Source organism: Rana temporaria, chromosome 6, assembly GCF_905171775.1.
Source record: "Rana temporaria chromosome 6, aRanTem1.1, whole genome shotgun sequence".
NCBI classification, from domain to species: domain Eukaryota; kingdom Metazoa; phylum Chordata; class Amphibia; order Anura; family Ranidae; genus Rana; species Rana temporaria.
Genome location: NC_053494.1, coordinates 86,874,097 through 86,889,383, shown reverse-complemented (window position 1 = coordinate 86,889,383; position 15,287 = coordinate 86,874,097). Strand labels below are relative to the sequence as shown.

The window sequence follows — 15,287 nt, the reverse complement described above, 5'->3', positions numbered from 1 at the left end:
GGCCGATCCGGGCCCCTTACCAAGTGATCAGCTGTCAGCCAATGACAGCCGAGCACATGATGTAAACTACAGATCGGTAACAGTTTTTTTCCCTCCTTGTGCTGACAGTGCAAGGAGAAGAAAGAAATCCGATCACCGGCTTCTGTGAAAAGTACATCAGTGCTGAAGAGGAATAGCCAGTGCCGCCCCATCAGTGCCGGCCCATCAGTGTAATCAATGAAGGAAAAAAAATTACCCAAAGCATACATCCAAAGCAACAAGGGGATGGCTTCACCGGAAGATGATTAAAGTTTTGAAATGGCCCAGCCAGAGCCCAGACCTGAATCAGATTTGGAAATCTGTGGAGTAATCTGAAGAGGGCTGAAGAGCCCTCGCAATTTGACAGATTTGGAGTGTTTTTGCAAAGAGTGGGCAAATATTGCCAAGTCAAGATGTGCCATGCTGATACTCATACCCCAAAACACTGTGCTGTAATAAAATCAAAAGTGTATGTAGGATTGTAAAAAAAAAAATTAAAAAAATTCTCCCCCACCACCTGTATTGGTCGAACGAGATATACACAGATCTTTACACAAGTGCTGCTTAGTCAAGAAATACTGCCCATTGCAACCAGAAAGTACCCATGAAATCCATAGAATAGCAGGTGGAGTTCGGGAAGAAAAGGAGGGCAAGGGGTGGTACAAAGGAAAATACAGTTCAGCTTTAAAGCCAAAGTTTAGTCACAAATGAAAAAAAATCAGCCAGGGACAATATTTACAATCGGATGTGTCCCATGTGCTACTGGCTCCTGCATTAGCTGAAATCTTCCTCCTCTGATCCCCCTCCATCCCTGCTGCAATAATCTTTCGATGTGCCAAGGGTTAATAGAGCTAAAGGACCTCTGACAGGCACTAATCAAGGCACTATGCCTAGCCTTACTGCTGCCCTATTACTGTACATAGCTTCTACAAATGAAATGTTATCTTTGTGGCAGCAGGACTTTCATTCTTACACTCGTCCTGCAATCATAAAGTGCTTTTCTGCAAAGAGGGCAGTTAAAAGCTGCATAAGAAATGTAATTGTCACAATAGAAATGTGACAGATACAAAGTAACTCATCACGATGGTTCATTACAGTCAATGAGACACAAGCGAAGACTGACTTCATGGTTACCTTTTCAAACTCTTTTTCCTGGATGTCGAGCATTGCTTGAATCCTTTTCATGACCTCTCTGAAAGGTTCTCTCTAGCAAAAAAAAAAAGAAGAAGAAAAAGCTTGGAAATGCATTCAATGGGATTTTTTTCTTCCTAATTCATAAAGGTCAAAATGAAACAAAATTAAGCACAATTTTACATTTTTTTAACTCAGAAAAAAGGGTTTTATTGTGTCAGTAGAATAAAATATACAGCACATATCCGTAGCAAAAACATCTGCACATCTGAAAACCATACATTGCGCATGAGGAAAATACAATTGTGCTAAACAGGGCTGTGGAGTCGGAGTCGAGGAGTCGGAGTCGAGGAGTCGGAGTCGGGGGAAATTTTGGGTACCTGGAGTCGGAGTACAATGCACCGACTCCTACTAAATTTAGATTGGAATAAAAAAAAAAAAAAAGCAAGTTTAAATGTCCCAATTCACAAAAAGTTATAATTAATGACTTCTCTACTGTAAGAATAAAGACCAATGCATGCAGTGCCTCACGTAACCGCAAAACGAACACGTTAAGTGACCGTGAAGAAGCATGCTTTTCATGTGCTTCACTATATGGCACACAACGCACAATTAGGAGCTGCAATACTTATACTTTCCATAGTGTTGTGTTCTGCTTTTACAGGGAACGCAGCACCCATGGGTAACCTAGCCTCTCACTGATAAGGGATTAAATAAATATGTTTTTTGCAGGACTAGCGAGGGAGACAATTGTATAAGTGAAGGGAATGGAGGGCCAATAGTTCAAGACTGAAGCTGTAAACCATTGGAAAAACTGCTGTCATTTAGCTAAGGCTATAAAAACTTGTAAACTCCGATTGTTAGCTTAAACTTTAAACATGACTATGGGATTCTCCTAGGAAAATCATGTTTTAGAATAAATGCCCCTTCCTGGATCCTCCCACTGCCCTATCTTCAGCAGCAGATTTGTTTTCATTGTGTTTGTCTTTTGCTTAAACGGTGCAATACAGTAGACTGTTGGCTTCCCAGCCAGTAGTCCTGTGGTAGGTTGCGTTTCTTTCCCTCAAGGAATGTATAAAATACATTTGCATATTAATACAGAGGAGTCGGAGTCGGAAGTACATTAAACTGAGGAGTCGGAACATTTATCTACCGACTCCACAGCCCTGGTCTGGTGCTAAAGAACCAGCCATAACATAATGTGACACACAAAAGGGCAACATAAAGTAAGGGAAACATTTCAAATAAAAAACAATACATAATAAAAAAAAAAAATATTATAAAAAGGGAAGAGAATCTATGTCGGGTGGGCAGGAACAAACCCACCAGCCCCACAAAGCAGAACTAAGGGCCCACAGGCCAACACTAAATAATCATAGCCCACAATCCACCTGCATTTAAGGAGCTTTTTCTTTCAAGCAACGGCAGATAAATGCAAAGAATACCTTACTTAGATGTTTTTATAGCACTATCAGATAGGCCAAAAATATTACCATAATTAACACATTTGTAACAATCGATGCAGAATAAATCTAGGGGGTGCTAGCCCCGGGGTTTCCACCACGCCTGCCAAATGGAATAAAACTTTCTAAGTGCATTTCTATGCTGATATGTTAAATGTTCCCCGACAAGGACCTGATTGACCTGCTCCACCCACTGTTTTCTGGTTGGGACATGCGGAGACAGCCAGAATCTAGCCACCAGCTTACGAGCCAAATATAGAAGTCTAATCACAGCTATGTGCACCGGGGGAATATACTTTTCTTCATCAACTGCTCCCAAAATACATATTAGGGGATCCTAAGGGACCCCAACCTGAAAGACTGAGGAAATAGTCTCAGTGACATCCCCCCAGTACCTATGCAACTTAGGGCATCGCCAGATTAGGTGGATGAGAGAGCCCTCGTCCCCACAACCCTTGGGGCAAATGGAGGAGTCCTGTCTTCCACATCGGTGCAGTTGTATAGGGGTACGATAGGCCCTATGTAAAAGAAACAAATAAGACAACCTATGACTGAGAAACCGACGTAATGGGTCCAGCTTGCAGACACATATCCCACATCTCATCAGAAATCTCCCCCAAATCCTGGGTCCAGCCCCTCCTGCATGGCAGCGAAGCTGAACTTTGGATGGAGGACAGTAATTTAGAGTATATATGCGATATCAAGCCCCTTTTCTGCAATGCATAAAAAATGGGAATGACTGGTAAGCAAGAGTGTGAAAGTCCAACCCCGAGTCTGAAGAGCATGCCTCAATTGGAGGAACCTATAGAAATGATGTCTGGGAATGTTAAATTCCTGTTGCAGATCCATAAATGACTTAAGTACGTTTTGGTTATATAATTGAGCAATATAGCAAATACCAGCCGATTTCCACGACTGAAAGCCTTCTAGTCGGTATACTGCTTGCAAGTTGGGGTTATTCCATAGTGGGGTTTCTTCCAGATATCCCAGAATCCTCATACTAGTCCGAACAGTCGCCCAGAGTTTCTTAAGGATGACAGTGGGGGCTGTCTGAGGAAGTTGAGGTAACCCCGCCTCTAAATTTGTTAACACAGAGGTCATGTTTTCCAGTTCTCAACAGGCTTTCTATGGAGTCAGATTCACCCAACCGCCCTAAACCACACAAGTGTTGGAGCTGAGAAGCATAGAAATAGAGCTTAGGGTTAGGAACAGCCGCTCCTCCCTGGTCTTTGCCATATTGCAGGGTGGACAGACTTATTCTGGCCACCCTTTTCTTCCAAATCAGAGACCTAAACAGAGTGTCAATACGAACGAACCACCGACGAGGTATCCATTGTGGGGAATTGTGCATGATGTAAAGCAGCTGCGGGCACCAAACCATTTTAGAGGCCCAAAAAATGAAATTTCTGCCTTCATACTTTTAAATTCCATCGCCAGTGGATTAAGGGAGCGATTGCAGGAGGTAATGGCAGAGAAAATATCTCGCAGCGTGGGCTCGGGACCAGCCGAGTCAGAAGGTGCAGCAGTTTGCGAGGAGTGCATCACAAAAGGGGTACTCACTGCGTCCCATGGCAGCACGGGCGCCGGCGGATCCTCCAGCGGCACAGTGTCATCTGCATCCGACTGGGAACCACTGTGATCCCCAGTCGCATCTCCGGGTAACACTGGCAGATCGCGGGAGCCCGCCGGGGAGAACAGCTTTTGCGCTGCCTCCTTGTATCTCTCCTTGGCCGACTTTCCCTGCGAGCTGCCACCTTGGGCCTCGTGGAGTGGAGCCGAGCGAACGACATGCACTTCTGTGATCTATAGAAGTACAGCCAAACGAGCTTTGGCTATACTTCTGCTTTAAAGCATGGTCCTGGAATATAGGATTTCGCATTGCCATAGTCAAGTTAGCTGCAGTTTGACATTAAAATTTCAGTGAGAGCTAGATGCAGGGCTAGGCCTGGCAGAGTAAAAAGGACATTAAGAAGCATCTCAATGTTTTCTATATGCAGAATCCTTGAATGAAGGTGAATTTTCAATTATTACAAAGAGAAGTTCAACGAGTGCAGGATCAACTACAGGAACAGACCGTTTATGAATTCTTCCCACAGGACAGAGTGCGCCAGATTGGGAATCCGACTCAAGTAAAGATGGAGGAGCTGGAGAAGGGACATGGTGTTTTGGAGCCGTTGATAAAGATGGCTGTAGTAAGGCCATGTGTGTGAAGAAATTGTGACATAGATGGAAAAATTATTTTGTCAGGTAGGTCCCTTGTTGCATGCCTGAGATGGAGCTAAAAGCAAATGGAGACCTATGTTAAAATCTGCTCCAGTGCAAGGGAAGTAGCATCATAATGAGGTTGTGAGTTGTAAGAGTGAGGTTTAGCCATGGCTACCTTTCTCCTGGTTTCTGGCATAGCTACGAGTGAGGGTATTCCCCTGTGGGGTACTTACAGAGTAGGGTGTGGAATATAGGGTAAGCGTGTTCAAAAGAAGCAGAAACCTTGTTGTAAACCATGCTGGAATGAATTCTTGGGGAGAAAGGTTGGGAGGAAGTGCCTGTGTACCTTATAAGAGCTGTAGGTGAAAGTGGAAGTAAAGTGCCAAGGGTCGTTCACATGTGTTGATTATCCACTTGCCACCCGCCATATAGCAAAATGACGGCGGCAAAGTGGTTTCAATACCCTGACTGGACGTCAGATGACGTCTTCAGGATATTGAGCCGCTGCGCGCCCCCGCGGCAATCATGGTCTCTCTGACGGAGACTCTACCACGTGATCAGCCGTGTTCAATCACGGCTGATCACGATGTAAACAGGAAAAGCCGGTGATCGGCTTTTCTTCACTCGCGCCTGCTAGACGCGAGCTGAATGCTGCTCCAACAGGGGGGGTTTGTGCTGATCGATTATCAGTGCAACACCCCCCCCCCCCCCCCGAGGATGCCACCAGGGATGCCCACCACAGGTATGCCACCCTAGACCACCAGGGATGCCAATCAGAAATGAATAATGGATGCCAGTGGCCACAATGGGCATCACTGATTGGCATCCATTAGTACAACACATTACAGTACATCAATGCCCATTCGTGCCACCTATCAGTGCCCATCCGTGACACCTATCAGTGCCCATCCGTGACACCTATCAGTGCCCATCCGTGACACCTATCAGTGCCCATCCGTGACACCTATCAGTGCCCATCCGTGACACCTATCAGTGCCCATCCGTGACACCTATCAGTGCCCATCCGTGACACCTATCAGTGCCCATCCGTGACACCTATCAGTGCCCATCCGTGACACCTATCAGTGCCCATCCGTGACCGACCATCCATGCCACCCATCCGTGACCGATCATATGCCACCCATCCGTGACCGACCATCCATGCCACCTATCCGTGGCCATCCATGCCACCTATCCGTGCTCATCCATGCCGCCCATCCATGCCACCTCATCAGTGCTGCCTTATGAGTGCAGTACCATCAGTGCCCATCAGTGAAGGAGAAAACGTACTTATTTACAATGTTTTGTAACTGAAACAAAAAAAAAACGACAAGCCGGGCGAGGAAAGAACTCTGTTCTGTGGATAGGAGTAAACCCTATCTAGTACTCCGAAGAGACCACCTCGCAGACCCACTGGTCAGAGTAGGGAGGTTTACTGAATTGTGAACCTGTAAGCCACCCCCCCCCCCCCACCTAGAGCAGGGAGGGAAGGCTACATACATTGGCGGGATTTGGGTGCCGGCGTGATCGGCCTACGCACCCAGGGACGGATTAGTCCCCCAGCTTTTAGCCCTTGGGGGCCTGGGAGGGTTGTTCTTTAATAATACATACACAAAGTGTGTATGTATATTATGGAAGTGTATGCACACATGTCTTTGGAGGGAGGGAGGAAACCGGAGTACCCGGAGGAAACCCACGCAGACACAGGGAGCGACAATGTAAGCTCCAGGCAGATTGGTGTCCGTTAACAAATCAATGACTCTCTTGCTGACAAGTAATGTAATTAACCACTACACCACCGTGTGCATAAAACCATCTCTGAAACAGAAGCCCTGGATAACAAGGGCGCAGCATTCAATGAAGCATCACAGACCTATATGAGGCCCTGGACGAACAGGTCCGCTAGCCCAATATCTTCGGGAGAGAGACTGTGCTCCTCCACTGTCTAGTTCAAAATTCTCACTCCGAGAGTGACTAAGACACCAGAGCAGTGGCCACAATAGGCTGCAAGTCAGACCCCAGCATGGTAAACATGGCAAGGGCCAGTACTTCGGATCTTCCAACAGTCAGATCCTTACAAGCGGGGACTCCCGCAATAGGGAGAGTGGTCACCTATACATGACAACGGGAGGGTCCACCACCAGAGAAGAAGCCCACCTCCTGAAAGGGCTCTCCTCAAAGGGGCACTGAACCGCCAGGCGGTGAGGGACTACAAAAGCCCTCAGCGGCTTTTCTCATTCCGCATCTTAGAAATTATCAAAGAAGGGCACAGAAGGAGAGAACCTACACAGAGCGGTCTGATTTGTGTGATCCAAAAAAGACAGAGCCCTCACAGCAGAAACCCAGCTGCACTATCCAGCTTAAGAGTCCCTTACAGCAGTGAGAAGCGCACCCATAAATGCCTTATCCTGCACTGACCCAGGTACCTGGTCCGTGGCTCAATAACGGAGCATTCCCCAGGGGATAACGGAGGAAGGGGGCACTCTTAACCCCCGCCCGTCCGCAGTCCACCCCCACCCTGGCACAAAAGTGTCCAGGGCTAACAATCAAGTCTCTGTGGGAATCCCAGTTGCTAACACCTGCTGCTGCTACCAGCATGTTGGGGAGGGACCAGATACTGACTCCAAATATAAAAGACATTTACAGTACATAGTGTGAATGTAGTAGATGTAAGTCACCTGTCTTTACAAAAAAACTGACGCTCCCAGGGCCCTATACAGGGCATCTTACCCACTTGCTGCGCTGACCAGGGGTACCCAGGGGACTCACCTTAGGAGGAGACTGCCCATCGCTGACGACCGCTCTCAGCACACGGCATGTGGAGAGAAAAAGAACCGTGAAGGAACTGTGCAGCGTCTGCAGGGACCTGTGTGCGCCGTAGAATACAGCACTAGGGGTCAGGACTGGCCACCCGCTGCACATGCGCGGCTACTTTCCAAACTTTTGCATAAATTTGTCTAGTGTCTGGCTTCCTACTCAGCAAAAAAGTGTATCACTTTTTCTGAACATCCCCTACGCCTCAAAATCTCCTTCTCAAACACCATGCCGTCAGGGAAAGGAACCCTGGACCGTGATGCAAAACTGGTCCCTGGGAGAGGAGATTGCGTCTGGATGGGAGATGCAGCAGAGGAGCAATCGAAACACCTCCTCAGGGTGGGAAACCATGCCCGCTTTGGCCACGAGGGCGCAATTAGAATAAGGCACCCGTATGAACGGGATAGCTTCTGCAATACCCAGGGAATGAGTACCAGGGGAGGGAATGCGTACGCCAGGGCGAACTCCCAGTTCTGGGCTAAGGCATCTATTCCCCGGGTGAAGTACTTGTGAACTTTCCTGTTCTTCCTGCAGGCAAACAAATCTATCTCTGGTTTGCCAAAGTGTTGGCTTACCAGAGAGAAAACTTTGTTGTTCAGCTCCCACTCTCCCTGATGAATGGGCTGTCTGCTGAGAAAGTCTGCCTGAATGTTAAGGGACCCTCTTACATGGACTGCCGAAACAAAGAATTTTTCTCTACATTTCCTGGGTCAGTTTTATCAGCTTGCTGGACCTTGATCCCCCCTGAAGATTTAGGACACAGCCACTGCATTGTTCGAGAAGATCTGTACTTCTCTTCCCTGGACCTGGTCTCTGAAAAAGATTAACGCTTTTCTGACCGCTAACTTCCCCCTGAAATTGGAGGAAGCTTTGCTCTGTTCCCGGTGCCATGGGCCCTGGGCGAAGAGATCTCCCATATGAGCTCCCCAGCCCCAGGCACTTGCATCCGTAGTCAGAATCAGCAGGTTCTGTTGGGTCCAGGACCGACCTCCCAACAGGTTGTCCGAGTTAAGCCAGTCTATGGAGTTTTTTGTCTCTTCTGAAGGGTACCGTTATGTCCAGAGATGCTCTTCTCCCATCCCAGGAGGAGAGAAGGAATCCCTGGAGCCCCCCCCGAGAACATAACTGGGCCCAGTGGACCACTGGGATGCAGGATGACATAAGACCCAGAACTTTCATCATGGTCCTTAGAGAGGCCCCCCCCCCCCCGATACCATGGAGAGTAGACGCTGCTCTCTGAACTTTTGTGATCTTCTCTTGGGGAAGAAAGATCCTTTGGCTCACTGAGTCTACCCGGTACCCTAGAAACACCTTGTAATGTGAGGGATCAAGGGAGGACTTCTCTCGGCTGATCAGCCACCCCAGAGATTCTAGAGTGGTCAGCACTTTGTCTCAGTCTGACCAGAGCTGTTCTAGGGCCGGGCTGAAAATTAGCATGTCGTCCAAATATGGGATCAAGAGAAAACACCAACTCAACCAGAACCTTTGTGAAGATTCTCAGACTGAAGGGGAGTGCCTTGAACTGCCAGTGTTGGACGCCCTGGTTTGTCTGCACTGTAAACCTCAGGAACTTCTGATGTTTCGGGGCAATGGGGACATGCAAATAAGCATCCTTTTAAGTCTAACCTTATCATGAAGACTCCTGAAGGTGTCTTCTGACTGTAAATACTCTCCATCCAGAACATTTTGTACAATAAGTACTGGTTTAGCTTACGTAGATTTATGATCAGCCAGATGTTTTTGGCACCACAAATATGTGGGAATAAAACCCCTAGCCGATCTGATCAACGGGAACAGCGATGATGACCACCTGTTCTGCTAGTTCAGACACCCCCCAAAAGGTCCCTTGCTTTCAATGGATCGTTGGGGAGATGAGCAAGGATAAAGTTTGGAGGAGGGGGCGACAGAAATTCTAAATTATCACTCCCTTGTCAGGTTTAGAATGTAAGGACTCTGTGTGATGTTTTCCCATTGGGGGAGGGAACCATGAGAGCCTTCCACCAACTTTTATGTTGGCGTCATTTGGACTCCTTGTTGGAAGTACCGGGCCCAGAAAAAAGGATTCCACCCTTTTCCTTGCCCCTACCAAATCCCTACTTTTTCCTTGGCTCCTTTCCCTTTAAACGGTCTTAAGAAGAGGGGCCTCGAAAAAAATTCTTCCCCTTATCCTTCTTGGGTTTTGCAAGGAATTTTTTGCCTTTATCTGTCGAACGGGACAGTACCTGTTCTAGGTCTGAACCAAAGAGCAGCGAGCCTTCGAAGGGTATAGCGCAAAGATGAGACTTGAATGTAAAATCTCCATCCCACGTCTTTACCCAAAGGGCTCTTCTAGCAGAATTTAGAAGTGCTGCCGACTTGGCAGCTGTTCTAACCGTTTCTACAGCAGCATCTGCTAAATATACTGCCTTACCAACCACCTCCAGAGAATCTAACACCTCCTTAGATTTACTCTTGTGTGCTACGTGATTCATTAACCTGCGAACCCATGCCTCTGCGTTTCTGGTGACACAGGAAGAAGCAAATGCTGGGCCCATAACTGCAGTGTTGGCGTCCCAGGCTCTGCGTAGCAAGATTTCAGATCTCTTGTCCATCGGATCCGGAATGTTTCCGGAATCTTCGAAGGACAAAAACGAACGTTTGGATACTTGTGCCAACGAAGCATCCAGACTCGGAACTTTAAAGAATCTTTCTTCTTCCTCAACCATAAAGGGACACCTACGCTTCCAGGTCTTAAGTCTTAAAACTTTGCACTTAGGTTCTTTCCATTCTCTTAAAATTATATCTTTAAGAGACTGGTGTACTGGGAAAGACTTGGCCTGAGGTTTGCCAAGTCCCCTGTATACTCTATCCTGTGCCGAGACCCGAGTGGACGGTAACTGAATATCCTCAGAGGCATAGATAGCCTTGAGGAGACCCTCCGTGTCCTCGGCTGCAAAGAGATGTCCCCCAGGTCTAGCCTCACAGACTATGCTGGTCAGAAACCTCTCCCTCTCGAGAGCTCTGGTCCGAGGCCTCTTCATCAGAGTAACGGAGAGTCGGTCCCTGGGATCCCTCTGTATTACTTGCTAGGGTTCCCACCAGAGAGAGGGGGCCTTCCCTACCATGGCCCCGAAGGACTGAAGGGTAGCTAGCATCTCAGAATGTAGTGCTTGGCACTCCTTTATAGCCTGCACCGTCTCCTTGCCACCCAATTTGTAGATGCATCTGAACAAAAGGGTTTTGCGTGTTCCTGCTGGAGATTCTCATTACAATTCCCACAACGCTTGGATTTACTAGTGGCTTTGGACCTAGACCTACTGGTCGTCCCCTGGGCAGGGCATTCTGTCTCTGTAAAACAACAAAATAGACCCTGTATAAGCCATTACCCACTGGGTATCCTGTAGGGGAGAGGGAAATAGGGCCACCGCAAAACAACTCTCCCTCACCAGCCGGATCACTCACCACCTGTGGTGACCTCTGATGCTGTCGGAACCGGTCCATCCTTCTCCATGCTGCTTGGGCCGCCCACCCGACTGGGCAGGATCGCTTAGGGTGGCTTGAAGGACACAGGACTGCAGACCCTCGCTCTGTTCCCGCTTTTGTATGCGCTCGTGCGCCGCAATTTTGCCGAAGCCCAGCGCGCCGGAAGTGACCTCATTACGGCGAACCGTCAGCTTCTGGACATGCGCACTGGCTGCCCGACGCCGAGAACCAGCAGGGCGGCAAGGGAAGGCAATTGCATTGGCTCCGCCGGCCATCCTGACTCGGGATCCATGCTGAACCCCTGCGCATCAGAAGAGACTTCTGTATCCCCCCCAGAGGGATATATCAGCGGCTCCTCTTCCCATCCACCACTGTCAGGGAGAAGAGTGTGAAAGGTCCCTGGGGTTATGGACACACTCACCGTGTCCCGCACCACCAGTTTCAACAGGGGGGTTCTTGAAACACTGCTCGTGAGCAAAAGTTCTGTCGGACCCTGCAGCCCCCACTGGCTGCACTTGGTCTGACATTCTAGGGGGAAGACGTTGGTCCCAGACCTTGGTCTTTAAAATTTAGAAAACAATTGTTTCGCTGCCATCCTGTGGGAAACAATAACTGAGGGGCCGAGAGAAGGGCAGGGCCTTTTAAACTGTCGATTGTGTTTCCTGTCAGGTTGGACCCATCATCTCAGTTGTGCCGTCCTGGAAGATGACTGGAGAAATATTGCATAAATGCTGCTTAAACACAGGGCATTGACGCATTTGTAAACAAGCCCTGAGCCTTAAGTGCCAAAAAGTGAGCACCCATGCAGGATCCAAGGCCAGAAACATTGCATACAGTTCCAACTGCACGGGTCTGGGTACAACTGAGGTTTTTCTGAGATTGTGCTAATCTAGTTGCACTACTTCCATTTTGAAATTATAACATAGTGAGGGAGATGGTTGAAGAGTTTTAAGAATCCAAAGACAAAAACAAGTCATCTGAAGGTATGAGCCTATGACAGTGTCTATGGTTACCCTGCCTGTGTCCCTATACCAGTGATGGCGAACCTGTGGCACGCGTGCCACAGCCGGCACCTCTCTGTGGGCACGTAAGAAAATCCTGTAATCCATGTACGGAGGTGTATCTCGTCCACAGCTCCCCTCCACATAGAACTACATTTCCCACAAGTCTCTGGGGCCAGGGGTGATGTGTCTAGGATAGGCATGGACAAGATGAAGGGTTGCTCTGGGTTGGATGGCAGGCGGAAACATGTGGTGGGGATTGAGCCAATGGGGGGCCGTGTCTAGGATGGGCGTGGACGAGAATGAAGAATTGCTCTGGGTTGGATGGCAGACAGAACAGGTGGTAGGGATTGAGCCAATGGGGGGCTGTGATGGTGCCTACTGAAGATGTCCAATCACAGGCCGTTCTCATGCCCGGGAACTGAGCCGGCTTAAAGCGTGTGTTTTTGGAGTGCTGTGGCAATCGCTGACACTGTTAAAGTAAGTGTACATGTTGTGTGGGGAAGTAATGTGTTTAGCTGTGTACACAATTTTTCTGTGCCTCTTCAAATAGAATCACATTATTCTAGGTCAGAATAATGTTGTGTATAGTCTACCTGTGTTACTCTCTATCAAAACTGTCAGAGAAGCATTTTCCGTAGGATATGAAGAGGGAATAAATGAAAGCTGCAGGTGACTCATGCTTTGTGTTGGCTATTCAGGTTTATCTGGCTGGGAATGTCTGCTAGATTTTGCAGAGATCACTGCAGTACAATAAGATGTACATACATATGTGTTTTTTGTCCCTGCCATCCTCCTGTATTTCATGACACCAGAGTCACATGACAGACAGTCAAGAATCACTGGCATTATACAGAGAGGTGTAAAGCTGCTACTGGGAGTGTGCATTTGACATGCAATGAGTGAACCATTGGGAAAGCATTGTTACAGTTGTCCTTGAGTGTTCATGTTCAGAAGGATGTTTCCTGGACATATTGGACTATGAACATAGTCAGGAATATGAGATTTTCTAAGTAGTCTTCTGCTACAGCAAGGCAGGGCAACCAGTATGTCTTCAGCTGGCGTAGAGCTACAGATCTCAACATGCCTTGGCAATCAAAGAGTGCATATGTGTGCCAGCAGGGCATGGGGGGGCTGGGAAGTTCTGCTGCAGCTGGAGAGTTGCTGGTTGCATGTCACCCCCTGTAACAGGATTTCTTTATCATCCAGCCAGTGCTTCTACTGAACAACTAGTAATTTAAAGTGCACCTGTCATGCAACTCGAGTGTATTGAATATTAATGTATAGTTAGTAGAATAGTGATACTGGAATTTGATTGCACAATGCTAGGACAGCTTCCAAAAAATGTAACTTGTCAAAATAGGTTCTAGTTTTAGATTTTCTTGTACAAAACACTGACTACATAGTGAATACAAAATGATTTCTGATGTGTCCCATGTTTACCCCCAGACATCACAGTATATGCTCATCAAGCTCTGTATATGTTGGCACTTTGAAATGAATACATTGGTTTCGTGTTGCAGTTTTGGCACTCTGGCTCAAAAAGGTTCGCCATCACTGCCCTATACTGTAGGATTAGGATAATAGGATTTTTAACAACAGCTTACCTGTAAAATACTTTTCTTGAAGTATACCACAGGACACAGAGCCTCTATTCATTACATAGTGGGTTGTATAGTCACCAGATGGGATTGGACACTGGCACAACCAATGAAGACAAGTTCCCCTCCATATAACCCCTCCCATAAGGGAAGTACCTCAGTTTAGTAGCATAGCAGTAAGATTCCCATAGAAGGGGGGGACCTCTGTGTCCCATGGTGTACTCCAAGAAAAGGATTTTACAGGAAAGCGGTTATTAAAAATCCTATTTTCTTTATCGTACACCACGGGACACAGAGCCTCTATTTATTACATAGTGGGACGTCCCAGAGCAATGCTCAATGAAGGGTGGGAGACACAGATCAAGCAGGCCTATACGGCTGCCTGCAGCACGCTACGCCCGAAGGCAGAATCCTCATGTCCTCTTGCATTTATTTGATATAATTTGGTAAATGTATGGACTGAAGACCAAGTTGCAGCTTTACAGATCTGAGCCATCGAAGCCTGGTCATGGACTGCCCATGAAGCACTTAATGCCCAGGTGGAGTGCGCCTTAACAGAAAAAGGAGGAATCCCGTTCCCTAAACCATAAGCTTGAATAATTACTTGTCAAATACACCTAGAAATGGTGGATTTTGATGGCGCTTGGCCATTCCTGGGACCATCTGGCACAATAAACAAAACATCTGTTTTATGTATCGGAGCAGTTGCCTGCAGATAAACTTTTACTGCTCTCACTACATCTAGAGCAGGGGTCTCAAACTGGCGGCCCTCCAGCTGTTGCAAAACTACAAGTCCCATGAGGCATTGCAAGGCTTGAAAGTTACAAGCATGACTCCCTCAGGCAGAGGCATGTTGGGACTTGTAGTTCCCTAACAGCTGGAGGGCCACCAGCTTGAGATCCCTGATCTAGAGAGTGCAATAACTTTTCCCCGGCCGTCCGTCCGTGGTTCAGGAAAAAAAGGAAAAACAATGTCTTGATTTAAATGAAACGCAGACACCACCTTTGGAAGAAAGGAAGGATGGGGATGTGACAAACTAAACAAGGCTCTTTCAGGCCAACTCTGATACTCTTCTAGCAGAAGAGATGGAAATCAAAAAGGCCAATTTCCTGCTCAAAAGAATCAAAGGAATATGGCAGAAAGGTTCAAAAGGTTGCTTTTGCAAGACTGGCAATACAAAGTTCAAATCCCAGGGACATAATGGAGACTTGACTGTCGGATTTATCCGCAGTACTCCCTGAATGAAAACCCGAATTAGGGAACGAGATGCCAGTGGTCTCTAAAAAGAGACTGATAGAGGCAATATTTGACCCTTGATGGTACTCGGGCTAATTTCATATCCACTCCTAATTGGCAAAAGGCGAGAATCCTACTTATGGCATACTTTTGAGGATTCCACCTTCTGGAATCACACGCCTTCCAGGCTCTATAGTAGATAAGCCTGGAGGCTGGCTTTCTAGCGTTAATGATTGTAGAAAGAACTGGACCCCGAGAGGCCTAGTTTCTTCAAGATGTAGGTCTCAGTAGCCAGACCGTCAAATTTAGCTTCTGTAAGGAAGGGTGTACCCTGTGACAGCAGGTCGTGACGTAGT

The 15,287-nt window shown here is 47.4% G+C and overlaps 1 protein-coding gene across 2 annotated transcripts in view; it reads right to left on the bottom strand.

Annotated features, from left to right (window-relative positions):
* Positions 1 to 15,287, bottom strand: part of USP7 (ubiquitin specific peptidase 7) — a 507,717-nt gene that overhangs the window by 52,068 nt on the left and 440,362 nt on the right. For both annotated transcript variants that reach the window (XM_040356967.1, XM_040356966.1), the window contains one exon: positions 1,153 to 1,224. In XM_040356967.1, the coding sequence (XP_040212901.1) occupies positions 1,153 to 1,224 (72 nt within the window). The remainder of the gene's footprint in view (positions 1 to 1,152; positions 1,225 to 15,287) is intronic.